The sequence below is a fragment of the Rutidosis leptorrhynchoides genome, chromosome 8, assembly GCF_046630445.1.
Source record: "Rutidosis leptorrhynchoides isolate AG116_Rl617_1_P2 chromosome 8, CSIRO_AGI_Rlap_v1, whole genome shotgun sequence".
Lineage (NCBI taxonomy): Eukaryota > Viridiplantae > Streptophyta > Magnoliopsida > Asterales > Asteraceae > Rutidosis > Rutidosis leptorrhynchoides.
In genome coordinates, this window is record NC_092340.1 from 71,577,945 (window position 1) to 71,602,550 (window position 24,606).

At 32.1% G+C, this 24,606-nt stretch overlaps 1 protein-coding gene across 1 annotated transcript; it reads right to left on the reverse strand.

Moving 5' to 3' along the window:
* Nucleotides 1-1,057: 1,057 nt before the first annotated feature.
* Nucleotides 1,058-7,674, reverse strand: LOC139863597 (glucomannan 4-beta-mannosyltransferase 2). Its single transcript, XM_071852214.1, has 9 exons — nt 7,278-7,674; nt 7,094-7,192; nt 6,047-6,299; nt 2,929-3,039; nt 2,695-2,831; nt 2,461-2,574; nt 2,114-2,313; nt 1,805-2,005; nt 1,058-1,651 (listed from the first exon to the last, which is right to left on the reverse strand). The coding sequence occupies exons 1-9, from the start codon at nt 7,608-7,610 to the stop codon at nt 1,489-1,491; spliced, it is 1,611 nt and encodes a 536-aa protein (XP_071708315.1). The 5' UTR covers nt 7,611-7,674; the 3' UTR covers nt 1,058-1,488.
* Nucleotides 7,675-24,606: the final 16,932 nt, after the last annotated feature.

Consider the following 24,606-nt stretch of genomic DNA (forward strand, 5'->3'; position numbering starts at 1 on the left):
TCGAATAAAAGTGTTATTTATATAATTGTATTGTTCGAATATTGTTATTTATATTATCTATTGTGTTAAGCAGTTGAGCATTATAACTTTTCTTTATACCGATTATATTATTGTTGTCAAACGTTAAAAAAATAGAACCGGTAAAAATATAATTCGCAAAATCGAATCCTAGTCCAAGAAAAATCCGAAAAAATCCGATCGAGATCCGAAAAAGAACCGGTTCCGGGAAAAAATCCGAAAAAAATCCGACGCCGAGAACCGGAACCGGATCCGGAACCGGTTCCGAAAAATCCGGACAAAAAAATCCGGTTTTTTTTTTGTCCGAATCCGGTTTTTTATCCGGTTTGTGCATCTATAAGCGGATCTAGAGAATATTTTCGACATGTGCAAAATGCTAAAAGTTTGAAAAAAAAAACAAGAAAGCGGGACAAAATGCCTACATCTAACATATAAATACACTAAACGTCGAACTTTAACGCAAATACACTAAAAAAAATTTGAATCACCAGGGGCGGCCGACCCCAGTTAACCCTTGATACGTGCGCCTCTGAGTGGTTGTCAATTTGTATATACTTGCTTTTTCCATAAGCAAGCCAAACTCAATATGACAAAAGATCATTGTAGATGATCCAAAATTGAATTCACAGATACTGTTACTCATTCACCTTAATTCTTCAAAATTTTATAAATAGGCTTGTGTATGACGGAACCTATCAATATGATAACCAGACCGGGACATGATAAACAGAAAAACAAGGACTGAGAACCAGACCAATACATGGTACGGTTCCAGTCCGGTTCCACTCTTTCAAATGGTTCTGATAAAAAAAAACAACCCAAACGAACAAGTCTCTCATATTTATACATACGTGGTAGCTTTTAAGTATAATACATGTTGACATTGAGAATTACAATCAAGAAGCAATTGCATGGGTGCACTTGTAGATAACTTGGTGCATATTAACTGATTAATCTTGGCAACCAGTATGCACACTACATAACATTTTTCTCGAGCAACGGTCTTGAATTATATGAAATTTGCAAGAAAAAGTGACCAACATTTGTTTAAATTTAATGGTATGAAGTTGTACTACAATACATGACCCAAAACAAATAGAAAAAGAAGAGTAGAATAGAATAGATGGCATATTACACCTTAGTCATCCTATTGCCACCATTATTCCCCTCCACAAAACCAAAGCAACTAAGAATCAAACCAAATAAAACATTAAAAACATCATTTTTCTTCTTCAACTCAATTGTATACTACTATTCTCTAACAAACAACCAACCTATTTCACTTACGTCTCTTAATTTTCACAAACTTATCAATTTTCCAAAAACTCCAACTTTTAAACCTCTTTCATGATAATCCCCCTTCTCAACGCGATAAACGGGATGTGTTTCAATCACACAAAAGATTGTATATACTGAGAAGAGAAAAAACATGTACTATGTTGCTTATTTTGAAGTCCCAATTTGAAGTTTTTAAGAGCTCGGGACGATGGTACCCACATAACCAAATCCAACGATCAAGAACGTGATCGTCTGGAGGAATATGTATATGAAGTAGTTGTTCTTTCCATACATAAAATCATAACAGCCGGTGAAGAAAAGGAACACTGCGAATCCAAGCTCCGTAAGATGAATCCTACATCAATATCAATAAAATTGTCATGCAGAAAATATCAAGTTTTTATTTTTATCATGATAAAAAGAAGTGGATTTGGTCAAGTTTGAGACTTTAAAGAATATAAAGATAAAAATCCCAGAAAAAAAAAAACTAGAAAGCAATGATCTTTACCTGTCGCCGATATTGAATTTGAACTTTTTAGGTGCTGCTTTGGCATTTGATTTGTTATTCTTAAGAGCGTCTCCTAGTTTCTCAGTCACGACCCATTCATTAGATCGCTTGGCATCAAGTAAACCAATGAATGTTGCCTTGGTACGGTGCAGAGACATAACGTTCTCAAAAAGAATCCAGTAGAACAACAAATGAACAGACCTATAATCATATAAAAAGATCACAATATGAACCAATGACTTCATAATACTTGTATCATCTTAAAGATTAAATTTTTACTAGATAAAAAAAAAGATTATATCAAATTACCTTGGAGTTCCAACTGAGTTCAATGTAGTGATGATGCAAGGAATGTAAATGGCACCCCAAATTGGAACCTCGACCTCGGGGACCAAGATCGTTAAAGGAAGAACCACACAGAAAAAGAAGAATGTGACCATATGAGCGATAATCTTTCTTACAAAGAAGAAACTGTAAATCACATACAACTTCTTCCACACTGTCACTTTCTGCAACATCATAAAAAATAATCAAGATTAATACCAATTCGCATTAACCGCATACATCTGAGTAAAAAAGGTCTGTACAGGAAAAACCTTATCCGTTTAATACTTCACATAAAAAAGTAAGAACGATTAAAAACAAACGTAACTAACCTTATTCTTAACAATCTCCATCACCATTTTCCTGAACAAATTGGCTGGACCACAAGACCACCTATGTTGTTGATACCGAAAGGCTTTGAATGTACTAGGAAGTTCGCTTTTGACCTACAACACGTACCAATTATGCTTATTAACTCAAGAACTGATTGATTGATTGTTTTTCCATTAAAAGATTAAAACTTTTTGAGATGGGTCCCAACTAAAGATGATTGTAAATTGACAAACCTGAAGGTCACCAAGATATAGAAATTTCCATCCCTTGAGACCAGCCCTAACCGCAAGATCCATGTCCTCCACAGTGGTCCTGTCTTTCCAACCTCCCGCTTCATTAATAGCGGCAATTCTCCAAACGCCGCCAGTTCCTGCAACGGTTACATTCATGTTAGTCCCTTGGCTGTTTATTGAAATGGTGAAAACTGAAAAAACTATATATATGTGAAATTTTGAGATTTAATATACCGTTGAATCCGAAAAATGCATGAGTGGCTGATCCTACTTCTTGCTCCACTGTGAAATGGTAATCTAGTGACATCTCTTGCATTCTTGTCAATAAACATTCATCAGAGTTCACTGCAAACAAAAAAAATAAAAATATCACAAATTAATATAGTGACATGTGTTGCATTCTTGTTAATAAACATACATTTGAACAAATTTTAATGAAAATCAAAGTTGATTACTCTTCACTTTGAAAAGAATCCTTGTATAGCATCCATGATTAAAAAAATTATTCGTAACATACAAAATATAATAATTAAAAAGTAAATAGTCACTTAGATGCATTTATGAATAATTAACAAAAAATATATATTCTTATTTTATTTTTTAATTTTCTAACATTTTGACTTGAAATTATGATTACCTGGATGCATTTATGAATAACTAATAAAAGGTATATATTTTTATTTTCAATTTTTTACATTTGCCTAGGAATTATAAGATCCAATAATAATATATTTGAATTTGAATTTATTCTAGAGGAGAACAATGTTTATTTACATTTCACATTTTCAAACTTAACGTTTGTGAAATTGTGTATTCTGTTTGTAATAATAAATAATAAATAAATTTGGTTTTAACAGAATATGATGATTTACTAAATGCAAAATAAAGGTATGAAAAATGAAAAAGTGAAATAGTACAAGTGGGGCCAGGTATTATTTGGCCAATGGGAGCTATATTACAATTACACATGTCTCTACATCATAAACACAACACGCCACTTAGCACATGAACTCACAGCTTGTTCTTTTGTCACTATCCACATCCCACTCCCACTCCCACTACACTTTATATCAACCACATAATACGTCACCTAACCTAAACTCTTCACCTTGTTGTATTTTATTTACTCCATTATTTTTTACATATTTTATTTATTATTTTACATATATTATTTATTATACATACCACCAACATTCAAAAAATAAATTAAGCTAAAGATGAACAAAGATTACAAAAATGATCATTTAATTACAATAATAAATTTATTATTTATGTCATACTCAATGACATTTATTATTTATATTCAATTTTTTTAATACAATTAAATTTGTAAAAGAAAGGGAGTAAAATGTAAAAGCAAGGTTCTTTGAGTGTGGGTAGGAAAATAGAAACAGAATCCACCAGCTGTACCAACGACAATGCATAGTGTACAGCATAAAGACACATGGTGTACAGACTGCTAAATTACTACAATACCCCTTTAAACAGTGAGGTTAAATTTCTTCTTTAGATAATACAGGTCACTTTCTGCAGAAGTAGAAAGGATTAAATTCTTAATAAAATTATAGTAATAACAATTAATAATTAATAATAATTAATAAGAAATAATAATAATATATGTTGTAAATGACGAAAGCACCCCTATGGCAGCAACATCTACGCCGGCTATTCTGGGGTGACCCATTACTTGTTTCCGCAAGTTAATCCGGACATTTACGTCAATACATATAAACAAAGAAAAAACAACCACACATGTTGCCTGTTTACTTTTTCTTTTTCCATTTTCATTATATAAATTTAATTTATTATTTATTATTATTATTAAAAAATTACTACTTTAACACAATTACGTGCACTTCAGACAAACCTCTTATTAGATTTTAGATTTGATTTGATTGTAACTATTAAAACATGAAGAGGGTTGCATTTTGTTAAACTAAAAACAAGTGTCACAATCGACGGCTAAGATCCCGTGATTGGTGGAGTCTAAGTGGGCCCACTTCTTTTTCCGGTAACATGTCATTTCCATCTTACCTCCTTGTACTATACTCTTTTTATAGAAGTGATCCTTGTACTTCTATTGTTATGCTCGGCAAAACTTTCTAAACTGGGCTTATTTCCCAAAACCACCATATGTTGACAAACTATGAGATTTTTGCACAAGTATGATGTTATATTTTTAAAAATTTATCATTAAAATAGATTAATTTTAGTGGAGTATCAAAAATGTTTAAGTCAGAAAGTTCATGTGATAATAATTCACGGTAGGTATGTAAACTAAATATAGAATACATCCATTTCCAATGGTTTTTTGAATTTTTTGAATTTTATAATTAATTATAAAAAAATTATATAATTATGACTATTATAGTTTAAAATTAGTATTGGGTAGAGGTTTGGAAATTGTAAACGGTAGTTGAAACATTGTTTCAAGATAACTACACTTTAAATGTTTGGTAATTTAAAATAATGTTATTTTTGTATCATTAGGTATAAAGTAATACATATTTAACGCACTATAACGTTCATCTGTCTATTCTAAGCATGTTATAAACGATATGCATGTTCATTACATTTATTTGATTGTAGGAAACTTTTATTATCTATTTCATTGAATGCTAGTTTAAAGATGTAATAAACACTTTGATATTTAATTAATTACAAATATAATTATTTTTAATTATAATACTTATCGTATAAGATTATTGTTAATTTGTTATTGTGTTATGTGTATACGTATTTTCTAGGTATTTTTATAAAATGGTATGCATGTTCATCACATTAATTTGGTTGCAGAAAAATTCATTGTATTTACATAATTAATGGCAGTTAAATAATTAAAACAATGCAATATTTATTCCATCTCTTCTACATAATATAATATAATATATATAATATAATATATAGTACGTAGTATTTTAGTATTACAAAATTTATATAATACATTTTCATGATAATTTAGATTACTAAAACAGTGGGTGACGCTACCGACATTTCTAGAGTTGCATCAAGAGCAAGTGTACTCTTTTTTCTTCATTTCTTTATTCCATATTAACTATTAAATTAATATTTTATTTATATTATATATTTATTTATTATTGTAGATTTATAATTTATATCGTGGAACATAATATGCTAATTAATATTTATATTGCAATTATGACTATGATAAATGATTATTTTAATAACGGAGTTAAGTATAGAAATAAGATAATCTTCTTATCTTAATATATAATATAATATAACAAGTCGATTTTAAATACATATACCACATTTAAGATAGAGTTAGTCAACGGTAAAAACGAGCTCAAAACACATAAACGAGTCAAAGTCGAGCTTATAAAAGACTTACCAAAGCGCCATCGAGCTTGAACAAGAGCGATTTGAGGGTTAAACTCGAGGAACGGAATAGCTCGGCGAAGAAAATCAGGCTCGGGGCGAAAATCAGCGTCGAAAATAGTTACATATTCACAATCTTTAACATAATCATGCTTTAATCCTTCTTTAAGAGCACCAGCTTTGTAACCTCCTCTGCTTTCTCTAATTTGATACCTAATATTAACCCCTTTGCTTGCCCATCTTTGGCATTCTTTCTCAATCATATCCTAAAAATAAATTTACATAAATTTAAAAAATATTACAAGTTAATGCTTAAGTACATTTCTAACACTAGTTTATTAAAATTCACTAAACCCAAATCAAAATTCTAAATTTTTAAAAGAAAAAATAAACTTTAGTTGTATATGGATAAAAATTAAATTTTTTAAGATTATATACATTTCAACATGCTACATATTTCTATGCAAGATCTAAAATTTAATTTTTTTTGTGAAAGCAACTTCTGTTGTTCGTTGTAACTTGTAAGTTCATGAATATTTCATACATTAAAAATGAATTAATTCTTTTGTGATATGTGTTAAATATAAAATAACAATAGCATTACATTATTAGATAACAGGAAATAATACATACTTTTGACTTTTTATAACTAGAATTTTGATGCTATTTATGAAGTAGATATGATTAACCAATACATAAATATAATTATCATCATTATAATTATAATTATAATCATAATTATATATATATATATATATATATATATATATATATTTATATTTGTATATATAACACATTATAAAATAGAAAAATACTATTAATGGTAAATAAAATCCCACACCGATTGAATCAAATTTGGGTGAAATTTTGGATCTTGAAACCGTTAATTAGGATATAACTTGTAGCCAATTTTTGGCAATAAAAAAACATGATGTTATCATTTGTACAAGTAAAAAGGGTTGAATGTGATAACAATGATTAAAACTTTTTTAAACTAAAATAATAAACAAGCCAAAAACAATTAAATAAAACTCGCATATCTAGCTTTAATAACTTGTACCTTAATGACATAATCAGTAGAATCATCAAGTACTTGAATCACCATTCGATCGGATGGCCATGACAGATTACATGCTGCCCCAATTGAGATCTTATACACCTGTGATGACGTCATCATTAGTAACATAAAAAAGGTGACATTTTTATTTTTATTTAACAGAATTTAGTAATAAAAAAAAACAAACCTCTTTTTCATTGAACATTGGAATTTGAATAAGAACAAGAGGAAAAGCAGAATTCCCAATTTCTAAATCGTCACGAATGGGTTCCCAATTGTATCTTTTATCGGGTTTTTTCCAGAATAATTTAACAAGAATAATAACAACGCCCATATAAAGTCTTTCAAGAAAAAGCATAACAGTCATTGCTAAACATATATAAACAGCCAATTGTAACAATGGTACAATTAATGGGAGTTTAATTAGGTCCCACAATAACCCAATTTGCGCCGCCAAGTCTACCGAAGCTCCCGGAAAACTCTCCGGTATCAGATTCTTACCGGAGATTACGTCACCCATTTTTATTTTTATTCAAAAACAGGGGATGGTAGATCTGCTAAATGTGGGTGTGATTTGAACCTTTTTTTTTGGGTATTTGTTTTTTCTTTAAGAAAGTACAAAAACACAAACACTGCTCTGATTTCCTTTCCTCTGCTAACAGATTATGCCAAAAAAAAACTGTTTTTTTTTCTTTTAAAGAATGAAAACAGGGGAATGTTATGGCATTGCTGAAGAGAGGATAGGAAATGGAGAGGGTAGAGAGATTAGAGTGGAGCAAGTGAATGAAAGAGAGAAAGATAGACTCAGGGTTTTATATACTCATTTTTGTTAAATTAATATATTTATATTAATTATTAATATTACATATTACATATAGATATAAGATATATTTATATATTTATATTTATATTTATAGTACATATATATATATATATAGTGTATAGTGTAATACTTACTCCGTATAAATAAATAATAAATAAATGTAATAATAATAGTAATGCTAATAAATATTAAAATTATTTGTACTAACTTTTACACTCTACCTTGCATAATGTTACTTTGAGTCCTTGTATTGGTACAAAAGTATAGAGTACATTTTTTTTTTTTTTTTATGTCTTTCACTTTTGATATTTTCACATTGAGGTGGGACCTGTTGTATGGTCGTTTTGGAGGATGCTTGTGGGATGTTGGTGCGTGGATACGGCGGGAACGACCAAACAAATTTGAAGATCATAAATAGTCGTATCGATTCCAAAGATATTTGAGAAGTTTCGTAGTTTTTAATTTACAAGTTTTCGATCTTTAGTGCAGGACATGTTAAATTCGTAAAAACAAAAACTTGAAGCGGATCGAATGTTAAATGTAGATCTCATGTTAACATTTTTTTGTGTGTCGTTTAGTACTAACGACTATGCTTTGCTGCAGGGTGATTTTTATCATTTTATTAAACGTGACGGCATTGGTCGATCAGTGATCGGTTAACTTGTTTCATTAAAAAAAATAAAGGGGTGAAATAAAAGGAAAAAAATTTATAAATAAAGGAAGGGAAGAAAGTTATAAAGAAAAAAAAGGCCAAATTACCGTTTAAATCATGAAGGAGTGGATATTTACATGTCTATCACTATGAATAGTAGCATATCTCATCAAAATTAATACTTTCCCTGTTTTAAATAAATAGTCATATTTTGACTTTTTAAAAACTATATTTCTTAATCTTGACTTCAAATAAATTTGTGCGTGTCATATAATATTTGACGAAAGTTATACTAAATAAAAACACATATAAAATATAATAGTGGTAGGATCAAGAGAGAAGTAACCAATCGGGGGAAGCAAATTTTTTTTCTTCGCTTTTTTTGAAAAAACTTTGTTCAAGAACATTATAGATTGGATGAAAATATGAACATTTAATAAAGACACTTTGTGATAAATGTTTTTATTTTGGCGGAAAAACGCTCGAAGAATTACTATATAACAATTATCGTGTTTTTCGAGCGTATATTGATGTTTTAGATATTAGGGTTTAGATATTAGGGTTTAGAAATTTAGGGTTTAGGGTTTAGATTTAGGATTTAGATTAAGTTTTTAACACGAACGGTTTAGGGTTTAGGGTTTATGGTTTAGGGACCAAACTGAAAACACTAAACCCTAAACTCTAAATCGGGCTAAATTTTGACAAAAAATAATTCACAAAACATGAAGAAAAAATACGTTAACATTCTTCACGATCAATAATATTATCTTGAATGTTATTTTTGTCGATCGTTTTCTCGCCTAAATAATAACATTCATCACGAATTATCTTTTTTAAATGTTCATATTTTCGTGTGATCTTGATGCCTGAAAAAAAAATTTCCCCAAAAAAACGAAAAAAAAAATTGTTTTTCCCCGATTGGTTACTTCCTCATTGATCCTGCCCCAAATATAGTATATTCATATAAATTTTATCGAATATTATGTAACATGGAAAAAGCTATTTAAAGTCAAAGTTAAGAAATAAAGATTTTGAAAAGTTAAAACAAGACTATTAATTTGAGAGTTATAATATTATGCTAATGAGTTTAATATTATTTTCATATAATAAATTGATTAACGCATAGATTACATGTCGCTAATATTTTATTTGAAAAATAAGGAATAATATTTAGGGTATGTTTGGCAACTAATTTATTAGCATTTATATGAGTTTAAGTTTATGATTTTAATAAGCTTTAAGGTATATGATTAAGTTTGGTAAGTGATAAAAAATAGAGCTTATAGAAATAATAAATTTTTTAAAAATAAATTTATCTCAACTAACCTTTGAAAAAAAGTAGGGCTCAAAAATAAAAGATTATCAACTACTATGCTGGATATATACTTACGAAATATTAAGTTTCAGTTCGAAAAAATAAGATAGTTCTGCCAAAAACACTTTTAAATATTATTATTATTATTATTATTATTATTATTATTATTATTATTATTATTATATATTTAGATATTTAGAAAGTAATATTATATAATATAAGTTTTTTTTATAAATGAAATAATAATCTATAACACAATTACATTACATATAATCCTTTATTTATCTGTAAAAGTGATTATTGTAATTTGTGAACGTTCTTCTATACTTTCTATTAAAATTGTAAAATGATGATGTCATTAATATCTTTAATCCTTACTTTAAAAAAATTCAAAAAGAAAAACAAAAAAAATGTAGGACACCTAGATGAAGTCATTATTTCTAATTAATTTTGGAATTAAAATAATTTATTAAATTAAATCAATTAAAAAATTAATACTAATATAATTACAATTAAAAAATAAATTAATTAAAATTAATTCAATTAATTCAATAAAAACATTATTATACGGAGTATTAGCCCTTCTTTCTGAAACATTGATTCGCAAGCGTGCTTTTTATTTTGGTGATTTCCAACGCATCCTGAGTGTCCTCCAATGGCTCCCTTCTTTTGCAATTGATCTGCAAGCGTGTTTTTTTTTATCTTTTGTTCTCTAGATTTCATCTTCCAGGTAACGTTGGCTATTTATTTAAATTCAAAAACCAAACATCTACAAGTTATTTTCTAATTCGATTTTAAAAGTTTTCACAATAATCTGATTCTAAAATTTGTACAGGTTTATAAAGGTAAGGCGTGGAGGTGGTGGTCCTTTGAGTGTTGACTGTCATTTCTCTTGAGTTGGTCTCTTGATATGAACTCTTTGGTGAGTAGTTAGTTTAGAGTTTCTTCATCTACATCTCTACATCTCTAATAATAATAATAATAATAATAATAATCATATTCTTAATTTGATTGAAGAACAAAACTATAAAACCTAATGTAAGTGTTATATAAGGATGTATGTGATCGATAAGTGTAACGACCCTGGAATTTCCAACATTTATTTATTAATAATTATTATTATTAATACGTGTGATTAAACGAATGTATGTTATTACATTTACATGTTGCCTTGATTGCCCGTACTTGACTTTTAAGAGCCCGAAACGTCTTTGTGACACCCGGAACTTTCACGAATAATATTTTTAGATATTATTTACATTCATGATTAAATTTATTAATCATTTTAGTTAACTAAGGCTATTAGTTAGTTACTTGGGCTTTAATTGGTTTAACTTGTGATTTATTTGAACTTGGGCTTTGATTAGTTAATGGACTCATGAATTAAGACTTGTAAGCCCACTCTACCTTTAAGTGGGCTTAGTTAGCCCACTCTTTCAAAGTGTAAGTATCACTTTAACTTGTAACTAGTTAGTTAACTTAGTAAGGAATCAAGTTACTTGTGCATTCCCATGCAAACACCCATTTTATCCAACTTTTGTCATCTTTACAAGCTTGTAACCAAAGAACAAACCTCCCCCTCCCTTTTTTCTGCTGAATGCAGAATCCTTGGTGGCCATGTAGTGGTGTTTTGAATTTTTTTTTTACACTACATACTCACTTGTATTCATATTACTCTTTCATTTACACACACACACACACTCACTTTTCTCTCAAACTTTCTCTCATATTCTTCTACATTTTTGTAAGTAACAAAAACATTTTTCTCTTCTTCTTTCCTTTGTCTTAAAACTAAATACATACATGAATCATCATCATCATTTGTTGTTTGTTACTTGTTCTTGATTTTGTTTAACTACTTGTCTTGTTAATTGTAGTTACTTACTAGCTTTCAAGAACCTAACTTTCTAGTTTTGGTTCTTCTATTATCTTGTAAGTTCAAGAACACAAGAACATAAACTCACTAGTTTATGATTCTACTTCAATTGTTTCAAAAGTTGCAAGTTCCATGTTTTGATTAAAGACATACCTGAAGCTCATGAAGTAAACTTTAAAGTTTACTTTCTAAAGATCAAACTTTGGTTTGAATCTTTAAAGTATGAACAACCATGAACCTTTTCTTGTTTACTTAGTTACTTCTTCATTATTATGCACTTTAATTTCATGTAGTTAGTTTATATGGTCAAGTACTACAAGTTAGTCTTGATCTCATATCTCTTGAACAAATTAAGTTAACTTTGAAAGTTCAAGAACACACAAATAAGTTTTCTTTAAATATAACTTTGGATCTAGACTTTTGAGTCTTGGATCTTCAAGATCAAACTAAGAACCATGTTCTACTACTTATGATCTTGATTAGTTAGTTTACTTTCAAGTTGTAACTTATTATTAGTCTTATAGTCCATGTATGTGTTAGATCTAAGACCTTGATGCAACTTTGGTTCATCAAACTTCATACAACTCTTAAGTGAGTTGTGCTTCATGTCTTAGACTTGCACATGGGTTATGATGGTCAAGACTTGGTTAAGATGATGTAGATACATCAATGAGTTGTACACTTGAAGTTATATGCATCAAGGATGAGAACCATGATGAACATCAAGCACCAAGACCACCGGAACCCTTTTGAAACTCACTGTTCTGTCCAAAACCTACTGACCTGATGCTTCTGGAACAGACCAGTAGACCTGGGCTGTTTTAACCTTGATTTTTAGATAGAAATTTTTGATTAGATAACTTTTCATATAGGACTCGTCTTAATCCGAGTTACGGTTTAGGATTTATGGCCCTCCGATCGTTACTATGTCCTTTAACGTTGTGCAGAAATTTCTGACCTACTCGCACTTAGACCGTCGCCACGGTCAAACCAAGACTAGTTAGCTTCTGTAAATTTTACCACACTTAAGGGACTCATAGACGGAGCCATGGCCACTGGTCTCACCTTAATTCAGTAAGGGTAGAGGCCGTGGTGACTGACTGAAGTCAGACTTTGTTTTAAACTACTTTCATAAACGAAACTTACCTTACGCCTTTTGTTTAATGATGAATGATGATGACCCTTAAGACCTTAATTACATACTTTTAAACCTATTAAGACGATTTACTGACTTAGTACTATTTGACTTAGGTTGAGGACTTCGGACCATTTACTTGCACACCTTTCCCGACTACTACTTTACCACTACATATCATTGTGAGTTATAGCATTCCCTTTTTACTTTAACTTATTTTGGGAACTGAGAATACATGCGGATTTTATGTTTTACATACTAGGCACGAGTACTTAAACTTATATATGTGTGGGTTATACAACGGCATAAACATTCCCTTTAGCTCGGTAACGTTTAATCATTGGTTTTTGAACCGTGAACGCGAATCTTAGATATGGATCCATAGGGCTTGACATCCCCACTCGGGCTAGTCGCGCTAGCATTTAATGAGTGTTTAATACTTCGTAGACATACGCACTTGCTAAGTGTACTTTCAGGGGGTATAAACGTTAAGTTAGTTTCCAAGTGCCCACGGTTAACATATACTTTATCATACTGTTTTGAAACGCTCTTTGTAGCACTGAAATCTCGTGGCCTACCTTACATACTGTTATACTTAAACTATAGCTCACAAACCTTTGTGTTGACGTTTTTAAGCATGTATTTCTCAGGTGCTTGAGGTTGCTTCCGCTGTGTACTAGTCGTGCTGTAGAACCCGCTGCTTAGAGTTGTTATCACATGACTACTTATCTTGCATTCAAACTTATTTACTTTTGAAACTATGTTATGTAACGACCTTTGGGGTCACGTACACTTATTTATTTGCTTCTACTTAGTGAAGCATGCTTTTGAAATGTAAAACATTTGATGTCGGTTATGACATCACCTTTTTATCGTGAATACAACTTCTTTAATTACAGCATATAGTACTTAACTTTGTAATGATCCTGTTGTTGATGATTCGTACACGATGGTTTTGTACGGGGCATCACAATAAGGCTGGTACATATGTAATCGTTTATCGGTGAATTAGATTTGTACATTGTGATGACCAGGAAATTTCTTACCAAATTAAACTTAATCTTTAACGTTTCCGACACGATAAGCAAAGTCTATGAAGTTGAATCTCAAAATTTTGAACTATTCAATTACCCTTCGATTGTTCTCAATTATATGTAAATAGATACATATGCTATAACTTGAAAACGTAACAAAGTGTTATGAAAATGATACTGTGCATTAACCTTATTGGTTTGATTATCTAATTGATATTTAGATAAGTTAACTAAAACGTTTAAGATGAACCAGTAAAACACTAATTTGCTACAGTATTTTCAAATTGCTACAGTACCCGAAAAGCTACAGTGTTTTCGAAAATCACTATTTGCTACAGTAAAAAACTTTGCGACAGTAACTTTGCTACAGTAAAACACTATTTTAAAATGTATTTTAACAAATAGCGAGACGATGATTTATAGAAGTAATTGACCAAAACACTCAAATGTATAAGTATATTTCGAGTGATATAATTTAGGGATAATTTAAGGCTATATTTTGACTAAGGTACGTGTCCCAAAATGCAATGTACAAGTTTTCTCAGCGTATGAATGGACATTCGAAAAACCAGAACTGGGACATAAGTCGAGTGACGACGTACGACTTATCGGAACAGAAATTACAAGTCATCTATATACGAGAATATAATATAATATATAATTAATTAAAATAAATTATATATATTATATAAATATAATAATATGTCGACAGGTATCAAACAAAAGGGATTGTGAGCTGGCAATTGGGCTCATGCGATCGCATGAGATCCCCCACACATACTCATGCGATCGCATGAGGTGTTTGGGCAGGCCACATCTATAAATTGCAGTCGAGTTTTGTTTCATTTACACAAATATCATATATTACTCCGTATTTATTTTATTTAATTATTATTATTATTATTATTATTATTATTATTATTATTAAGATTAATATTATTATTAATCTTATTAATTATTAGTATTATTAATTATTAATTAGTAATATACATAAAATACTACGACGAGGTTATGAGCGTGTCACTTTCAAAATGGTTTTCAAGCGGGATAGAGCTAAGGAAATTATGGGTTATTGCCAAGGAGGTTATGGGTAATGTTCGGGGGTATATTTGTAAATCAAACCTAGTGTTTATCATCTCCGTTGCGTCTACGTACTTTCCTACAATATTGAATCTCAATATTGATACGTAAGCACTCATATTTTATCTTTTATATATTAATTGTGCATCCATGTCTAGTGCTCGAGTATATATATTTATACATGCTTGTATGCTAAATTTCGTCGTTAAACAGTTTATGATGAATCACGAATTAAATACATATATTACTGGTAAAAGGTATATGATATGCATGTTTTTGGAAAACTGGCGACAAATCAATGACTTTTCATTTAGATATCTAATAGTTTCGATGAACGGATTAAAAGATATGATCAACTGAATTATGATTGACGTTAATTGAAATTGCTTTTGAATCTACAATTAAGATTTAAACAACTTGTTTACGAGATTGATAAAATGGATTTTGGAATATTACCAACCGAGTAAATATCTCCTTATATAAGGTATGTCTCATTTTGTTAAACTATTGTCAAAATTGACTTTTTGAAACGACTTTGGATAACTTTTGTATGTCAATCTCGAGCATTAGGATTGTGATACACTATGACCAGACCTAGCTTGATAGACATTTATTGACCAACATATGTTCTCTAGGTTGAGATCTACAGTTATTTGGTAATCCGAGTTTCAGTCACATTTTGGTGAACGACTTTATATGCTGCTAAGGTGAGTTTCATATGCTCCCTTTTTAATTGCTTTTGCAATCTATATTTTTGGGCTGAGAATACATGCACTTTATTTAAAACGCAATGGATACAAGTACATACTAAATTCTACACTGAGTTTGAACCGAAAATTCCTTAGCTTTGGTAACTAGTAACTGCCAATTATAAGAACTGGTGGGCGCGAGTAGTTGTATATGGATCCATAGGGCTTGATATCCCCGTCCGAGCTAGAGCGCTAGCCTTTTAACGGACGTATGCTATTTGAGAAGCGTACACGTTGGTTTGCGTGTATTATTAAGATGATTATACAAAGGGTACAAATTATATATACGTTAAGTTTAGTTACCAGGGTGCTCAATCTTGTAGAAAATTTTGATAAACGTTTCTGGACGAAACAACTGAAATCTTGTGATCCACCTTTATATACAGATTATATGAAACTATAAAACTATGAACTCACCAACTTTTGTGTTGACACTTGTTAGCATGTTTATTCTCAGGTTTCCTAGAAGTCTTCAGCTGTTTGCTTATGTGTTAGGCAAGCTATGTGCATGGAGTCTTACATGACATATTTTTCAAGGAAATGTTGCATTCACCAAATCATCACCATGTATCTTATTTTGACTGCATTGTCAACAGAAGTATTATTGTAAACTATTATTTACGGTGATTGTCTATATGTAGAAATCATCAGATGTCGAAAACCTTTGATTTAAATAATCATTTATGGTGTGCCTTTTTAAAAGAATGCAATGTTTACAAAACGTATCATATAGAGGTCAAATACCTCGCAATGAAATCGATGAATGACGTGTTCATCCATATGGATTTGGAGCAATCGTCACATACATTCATCATAATCATGCTGTAAGTAATCGAAATTTTAATTTTGATGTGGTTATCTTAGCTGTCATAGTTGTTAAATTTTTTGTTGTTTTAAATCTCCATTTAATCTTCATGTTTCTTAATTTTCGTGTTGTTCATAACGTTTAATCTACACGTGTTGTTCCTTCTCTTGATTTCAACTATTTATTGATATAGATATTATAGTTGAAAAAGACAGAACAATTGTATCATTAAATGGTTTTTCTTTGACAAACTCGTAGTTTCACGGGTCCTTCAACTAGTTATTACTTATTACACATCATCATGCAAGTACAAAAAAGTGAACTTGATATTTTTATTATTTTCTATTGTTGTGTATTATTCTTTTATATTGATCTTGTGATTACGATTGGATATGTATCAGGTGATGCCGTATCATATTTATATTCATTAGGTTTTTTTCATTCATATCCATATTAATTTTATTTCAGTTCACCTATACATATTCATAACCATAGATTTAGAAGGTTAATGACTATCCATTAAATATTCAAAAAATATTATAATATTTCGAATATGCGATGAAAACAAAAACGTATTATAACAAAAGAGAATATATAATGACGTAATTGAAATTGATCCAAAAAACATATATTTGTTCTTTAAAAAAGAACACTATTTGTTGAATTTAATATGAAACATAGATTATGACAAATTAAATGTGTAATTTGTATGTTTATTTTGTTAGATGTATGCATTTTATTATAATATATCATAGTTAATTCATTATATGATTGCAAACAACATGTATGTGTAATGGTAAATGTATTTGTAATAATAAATGTGTATGCATATATTTATATTTATGTATTTATATATGTAACAACCCAACCTGTTATCCAACTGAATACGCGATTTTTTTTTTTATACAGAACAGTGCCCGGCGCGCACAGGCCAATTCAGCTTCTGTCCGATTTTGTCAATTTTCAAATAAAGATCTCCAACTTCCCGACATATTTAGGCGAAACGCTTTTCACAACAAGTTATAATATGAAAAACTCACACGATTCAATAATAAAATGAGTTTTACGAAATGGGGTCCACATCGACCCGAACTACGAGTTTCATACAAAACATGAGTTTTAACCACATTAGTTTAAATTCCAAACAACACTATGAGCATGGTGTTTGGGGTTAAACTACCCAAATCTCGGTCAAACTCCAAAAGCTAACACTTCCAAAAAAAGGCGTCCCCTATCAAAAGAAAGCGGGATCTCTAATCCAAACGAACGCCCTTACCCTTGTCCACGCCAGAGCTTATAAAAAGGTAAACAACAAGAGGGTAAGCTAAAGATTAGTGAATGCAATAATTATACATATACATATATAACCTACTTACTTGCAATCACTTACACAATACCGCATACAAGCTAGCAATTCGACAACTATGCAAACATTATGCATAAACCAATATCCGCAATTCATAATAAGCTAGCGACACCAAAAGCATATAGTTCACAATTAAATATGCTAATACAAAATTCACACAACCATGGTTAACCAATCGTACAAGGGAACGGTACTTGCTAGAGACCATCGGAGTTCATAACATCCATTAGTGTACATACGACGCGTAATCACTAATCCCTCGGGTGATGTCTTGAACACCGCGATAATTTCACCCCCATAACAATGTGGTGTCTTGAACACCACGACACTTCCACATGTCAGTCAAACCAAATGAGTGGTGTCTTGAACACCGCGACAATTCCACTCCCATGATAATGTGTTGTCTTAAACACCGCGACTATTTCACATGTCAATCAAATCAAACGAGTGGTGTCTTGAACACCGCGACAATTCCACTCGTTACATAGAATGTGGTGTCTTGAACACCGCGACAATTCCACATTCCACGCTACACAACTGAATACATTATATACGTATACGCATAATTATTCCACTCACCTTACGCCTTCGGTGAGTTGATAAACCAAGCTCGTAACTTCAAAATAACGTACCTATTACATTATGCACATGTATCAATCATACATTCAAGTTGGTCAACCAACTTATTCGCCATCCAAATACCATTTGGCCCATAGTGCAAACGTGACCCATTTGCACCATTCATTTTAACACTAGGTCGGGATTATGTCAAACCCTTACCAACATTTCAATTATGGTCTTAATACACATTTTAACACAAAGTTATCTCATTTTCGCATCCATTAACCCACTTAGGTCATCAAAGACTCATTCGACCCATATTAAGGTTAACACACTCATTTGGGTCACTATCATACCCAAATACACCCGTTCACTTTAACCACTAAGTGTGCTAGTGATTTACTAACATTTAAGGCCCATTTACACAAATTAACATTTCAAAACCCTAGGTTAGTCATCTTTGAGTCCTTATGACTCAATCTTACCCAAGAACACCCAAGATCACCAAATATGGGTTTTATGTTCATCACTAACCCAAACCCTAACCCTTATATAAATTAAAGTAAGGAAATCAAAGTTAGGACATACCGCCACAATCAAAACGTAGCGAAACGCTAGATGAAAAACTTTAATACTTGAGCTTTAACCCGAATCAAGCTTCTTCCTCCTTGATTTAAGCTTTCTCTCTCTTAAAGGATTTCTCACTCTAGGAATTGAATTGGAGAGATGATGTGGTAGATGATAAAGTTAAGCGTGTTTCAACCACCACCAATCTGGCCTTTACAGCCCCAACTCGTCCTCATGTGAAAAGATGACAATACCCTTCATTTAGCATTTAATTAAAAAGCAGAAAACTGTGCCCAGGAGAAGTGCGCCGCGCACACCCTTAAGTGTGCGCAGCGCGCACAAGTGTCTGGACCGCTTCTGACCTCTGTTTAAATACCCAGTGATACCCACACTCTATGCACCATATTTACACTGCTGTACCATAATAATTTGGGTCTTACAACTCTCCCCCACTTGAATCGGAGCGCGTCCTCGAGATCCAAGCCGCATGACAAGAAGGAAGATAAACTACCACAAACTCTTCGGGCTCCCAAGTAAACTCGGAACCTTTACTACGACTTCATTGAACTTTATAAGTTCTCACCTCTTTATTCCTCAACCTTTTCACCTTTTCATCGAGTATAGCAATCGCCTCCTCAATATACTCTAACTTATTGTTTAGCTCAATCTCGTCTAAAGGCACCCATGAAGAATCATCCGCAAGACACTTACGGATATGGGAAACATGAAATGTATTATGGATCCCCGCAAGCTCTTCGGGTAATTTCAAGCGATACGCTACTTCACCAACACGAGCTAAAATTTTAAAAGGACCAATAAACCGAGGAGCTAACTTTCCTCGTTTTCGAAACCGAATAACACCTTTCCATGGCGAAACTTTAAGCATCACCATGTCGCCTTCTTGGAACTCAATTTTTCATCTACGCTTATCGGCATAAGATTTTTGTCTATCTTGGGCCTTTTTCTAATGAGTCTGAATCATATCAATCTTGCTATTTGTCTCTAAAACCAAATCGGTTCTCCCGATTTATATTTGAACCACTTCACCCCAACAAATCGGAGTTCGACACCTACGCCCATAAAGCATCTCGTAAGGTGGCATCCCGATACTAGTATGATAACTATTATTGTACGAGAATTCCACCAATGGTAAGTGCTCATCCCAACTACCGCCGAAATCAATAATACACGCCCGTAACATATCCTCCAATATTTGATTTGTACGTTCGGTTTGACCGCCCGTTTGAGGATGGTACGCCGTGCTCAATTTCAATTGTGTACCCATATCTTCATGAAACTTTTCCCAAAACCGTGATGTGAAACGAGTATCTCGATCCGAAATAATAGATATAGGAACCCCGTGTCTCGATATCACCTCCTTGATAAACAACTTAGCCAAGGTCTCTGAAGATATCGCTTCCCGAATGGGAAGAAACAAGGCACTTTTCGTCAATCGATCAACTATTACCAAAATCGAGTCAAATTGGGTTCTTGCCGTCTTTGGTAACTTTGTGATGAAATCCATGGTAATGTGCTCCCATTTCCATTTCGGAATTTCCAAAGGTTGTAGCATACCATACGGCTTTTGGTGTTCGGCTTTAACTTGAAAACACGTGACGCATTGTTCAACATACTTAACAACATCACGTTTCATGCCCGGCCACCAATACTCTTTCCTCAAATCAAGATACATTTTCGTTACGGCCGGATGAATGGAATACTTTGACTTATGTGCTTCATCAAGTAGCACTCGTCGGAAATCTCCCATTCTAGGCACCCACACTCGTCCTAGAAAAGACAACAAACCATGCGGACCTAAAGTAATAGACTCCGTTTGCCCCACGATTCGTTCCTCATGCTTATTGTTAACAAAAGCTTCAATTTGAATCTCACCGAGCTTTACAAGAAAATTGTTAGTAATAATCATGCGTAACGACCCTACTCGTATTGCCGGATGTTGACTCTTTCGACTTAACGCATCCGCGACCATATTTGCCTTACCCGGATGATAAAGTATTTCACAATCATAGTCTTTCACCACATCCATCCATCTACGTTGACGATAATTCAAATCTCGTTGATCAAAAAAATGTTTTAAGCTCTTGTGATCCGAATAAATCTTACACTTGACACCATACAAGTAATGGCGCCAAATTTTCAATGCATGAACAACCGCCGCCAACTCAAGATCATGAGTCGGATATCTTGTTTCGTGTTCCTTTAATTGTCGAGAGGCATACGCGATGACTTTACCTTGTTGCATTAGAACACAACCGATCCCATTTAAAGAAGCATCGCAATAAACCGTCATGTCTTCTACACCTTCCGGCAACACTAAAACAGGAGCTTGACATAACTTCTCTTTTAACAATTGGAAAGCAATTTCTTGTTCGTTTTTCTAATTAAATCTCGCGTTCTTTCTCGTCAACTTTGTCAATGGAGAAGCGATTTTAGAAAAGTCTTGGATAAACTGACGATAATAACCGGCCAATCCGAGAAAACTTCGGATTTTCGTAGGCGTAGTCGGTCGTCCCCAACTTTTTACCGTCTCAATCTTTCCCGGATCTACTTGAATACCATCTTTGTTCACAATATGGCTAAGGAATTGAACTTCCCTTAGCCAAAATTCACATTTGGAGAATTTTGCATACAACTTCTCCTTCCGCAACGTCTTCAACACACCACTCAAATGATGTTCATGTTCCTTCATACTCTTCGAATAGACAAGTATGTCGTCAATGAACACAATCACTGACTTGTCCAACATAGGTTGGCACACTCGGTTCATAAGATCCATGAATGCCGCCGGTGTATTCGTAAGACTAAAAGGCATAACTACAAACTCATAGTGCCTGTAAAGCGTTCGAAAATCAGTTTTCTCAATATCTTCCTCACGGACCCGCAATTGGTGATAGCCGGACCGTAGGTCGATCTTAGAGAAATACGTTGCACCTTAGAGTTGGTCAAATAATTCGTCAATCTGAGGCAATGGATAATGATTCTTTATCGTCACTTTGTTCAACTCCCGATAATCGATGCACATCCGCATACTACCATCCTTCTTCTCCACGAATAAAACCGAAGCGCCCAATGGTGAAGCACTCGGTTGAATAAAACCCTTTTCAAGCAATTCTTGGATTTGATTTAACAACTCTTGCAATCGTTAATTTTACCTTTTATTAACTTTTCAATTATTACACAAAGTTAATTAATATAATTTATAATTCTTAATACTTAACAATCGTTAATTAAAGTTTAATCGTTAAGTTTAATTATATTATTGGGCATTTAATATGGAAAAATATAGAATGGAAAAATGAGGGTCGTTATAGTTTAAATACCCAGTGATACCCACACTCTATGCACCATATTTACACTGTTATATCATAATAATTTGGGTCTTACAATATATATTTCAGATATTAATGGATATATCAATGCATGAAACTTTTCATCCATATTCATTTATGTTCATCCAAATCCATGTTGATATCCATATAGGGTCATCGATATCCATTATGATTCGGATGAATAGGGTGGATATTCACCGAATCGAGTGATCATTGACATCTCTACTTGTGATTGTGTCAATGTGTATTGTTGTGTACTCGTGATGGATCTAACCCGAACTAAGTCCGATTTATACCATCAACAACCCTAGTTGAATAAACTATGAAAGTTTTCATACTTAGTTTCTTCTTGGTTTGGTTTTGTGACATTCGTTTGTTGTCACATATGATTGATACATATCTATAATGGGTGATGATATGTACACAACCTCGTATTGTTATGTACACAACCTATATGCTTTACAGTGTTATACAGTACAACACTATAAAGCGTATTGGTTGTGTACATAATAATATGAGGTTGTGTACATATCACTTTCCATCTATAATGTCAATCGATTAATAAATACTCGGTACTTTCAAATTGGTCAATCAATTTGTTGAGTATTCTCTAGGAAAATGAACACCAACTAAACTCTTAATTCGCACATGTAAGGTATGGGGTAGCTAATATATGACAATGTTCATTAGAATTAGTTACAGAGTAATAGTTTTCATCTATAGATGTTCCAATTCCTTTCCTTGTCAACAGTAAAGAAAATCAATTGTACATAGTCATTAATTTATTTATTATTCAAAGCAAATTTACATTTAACAGGTCATACATAAATATGTAGATGTAGTTGTTAATGTACAGAATGGATTGGGAACTATGAATATCGTTGATATCCTTGACATGCTTCCTCTAGACGGATAGTCTGGAAATTTGTTTGATCCTGAACTTGAATCGTGCAAAAGGAGCCCGTGACAATGACTTTGTTAACGGATAGGCTAGCTGGTGATCAAAAAATACATGAGCTATTCGTATAGTGCCAAGTTGCACCTGTTCACGAATAATGTGATATACCAATGCTAAATGTTTCATACCAGAGTGAAAAAAAGGATTCGCACTGAGTAAAGTTGCCCATAAATTATCACTAATAACGGGTTTAGCATGCGGTGTGATACTCAGTTCTTGTAACAGATGTGTGACATCGCTAATTTTTTTTTATACATTGCAGAAGCATTATATTATATTATCAAAGCCACTGTGACTTACAACTAGTTAATTCAATTCATTTGGTGCCACGTGTCATTACAACTAAATACATTTGGTGCCACTAACTGAGGTGTTCTTATAAAAGATAAACTCACATGAGTTGGAGAATACGTTTAAATCGGAATGGAAGTTCCTCCCAAATTCAGAACATAAGAAGGAGATGTATGTATATGAAAATAATATGCATACCAATACGATAAATAACCACATATAATAATACGCTATAGGTCGGGATGTAGACTAGACTCACTAATGCACCCTATTGACTCGGGTAATGACATCAATGCAGCCTAATTCCCTACAACCAATGCTCTGATACCAACTAAAACGACCCGTCAAGTACTCTTAACAACTCTGTCACTTGGTCCCACAGCTTGATTATAACTCTATATGAATTTTCATAAATAACATTGCATTCATTTAATAAAATTGATTACCTCAAAAGGAAAAACCTAAATCATTTGTAAATTTTGAAAAACCAACCCAAATATATAAAAAGGGTTGACCAAAACAAGTAAACAATCTACCCACAATGTAACAGTATTTAAAGTAGAATGCAAAGTTTAATGTTTAAATCAAAATCTGCGACAGACAATGCAGACTCTCTAAGCACATCAGAAGCAATCAATCATGAACCCGAGAATAAAAAACATGCGAGTAAACTGTCAACAAAAATGTTGAGTGAATTATAGGTTTAATATTGCAAACAATAATTAATGTAAACCATAAAGATTTATGTTTGAAAATATAAAGACTCATTTTGGACCACAAAATTATATGCTCAAAAACATATAAAAACATTATTCCATTAACCCGTGAGCCACCTAGTAATAACTTAACAGCTCCTTACCCTTAAGAAAAACCAATATAACAATATACACTGAACATGTGTATCTTCCAAAATACGAAGTACTAATACACTCTATCTGTAACTGCTAGCGCGAC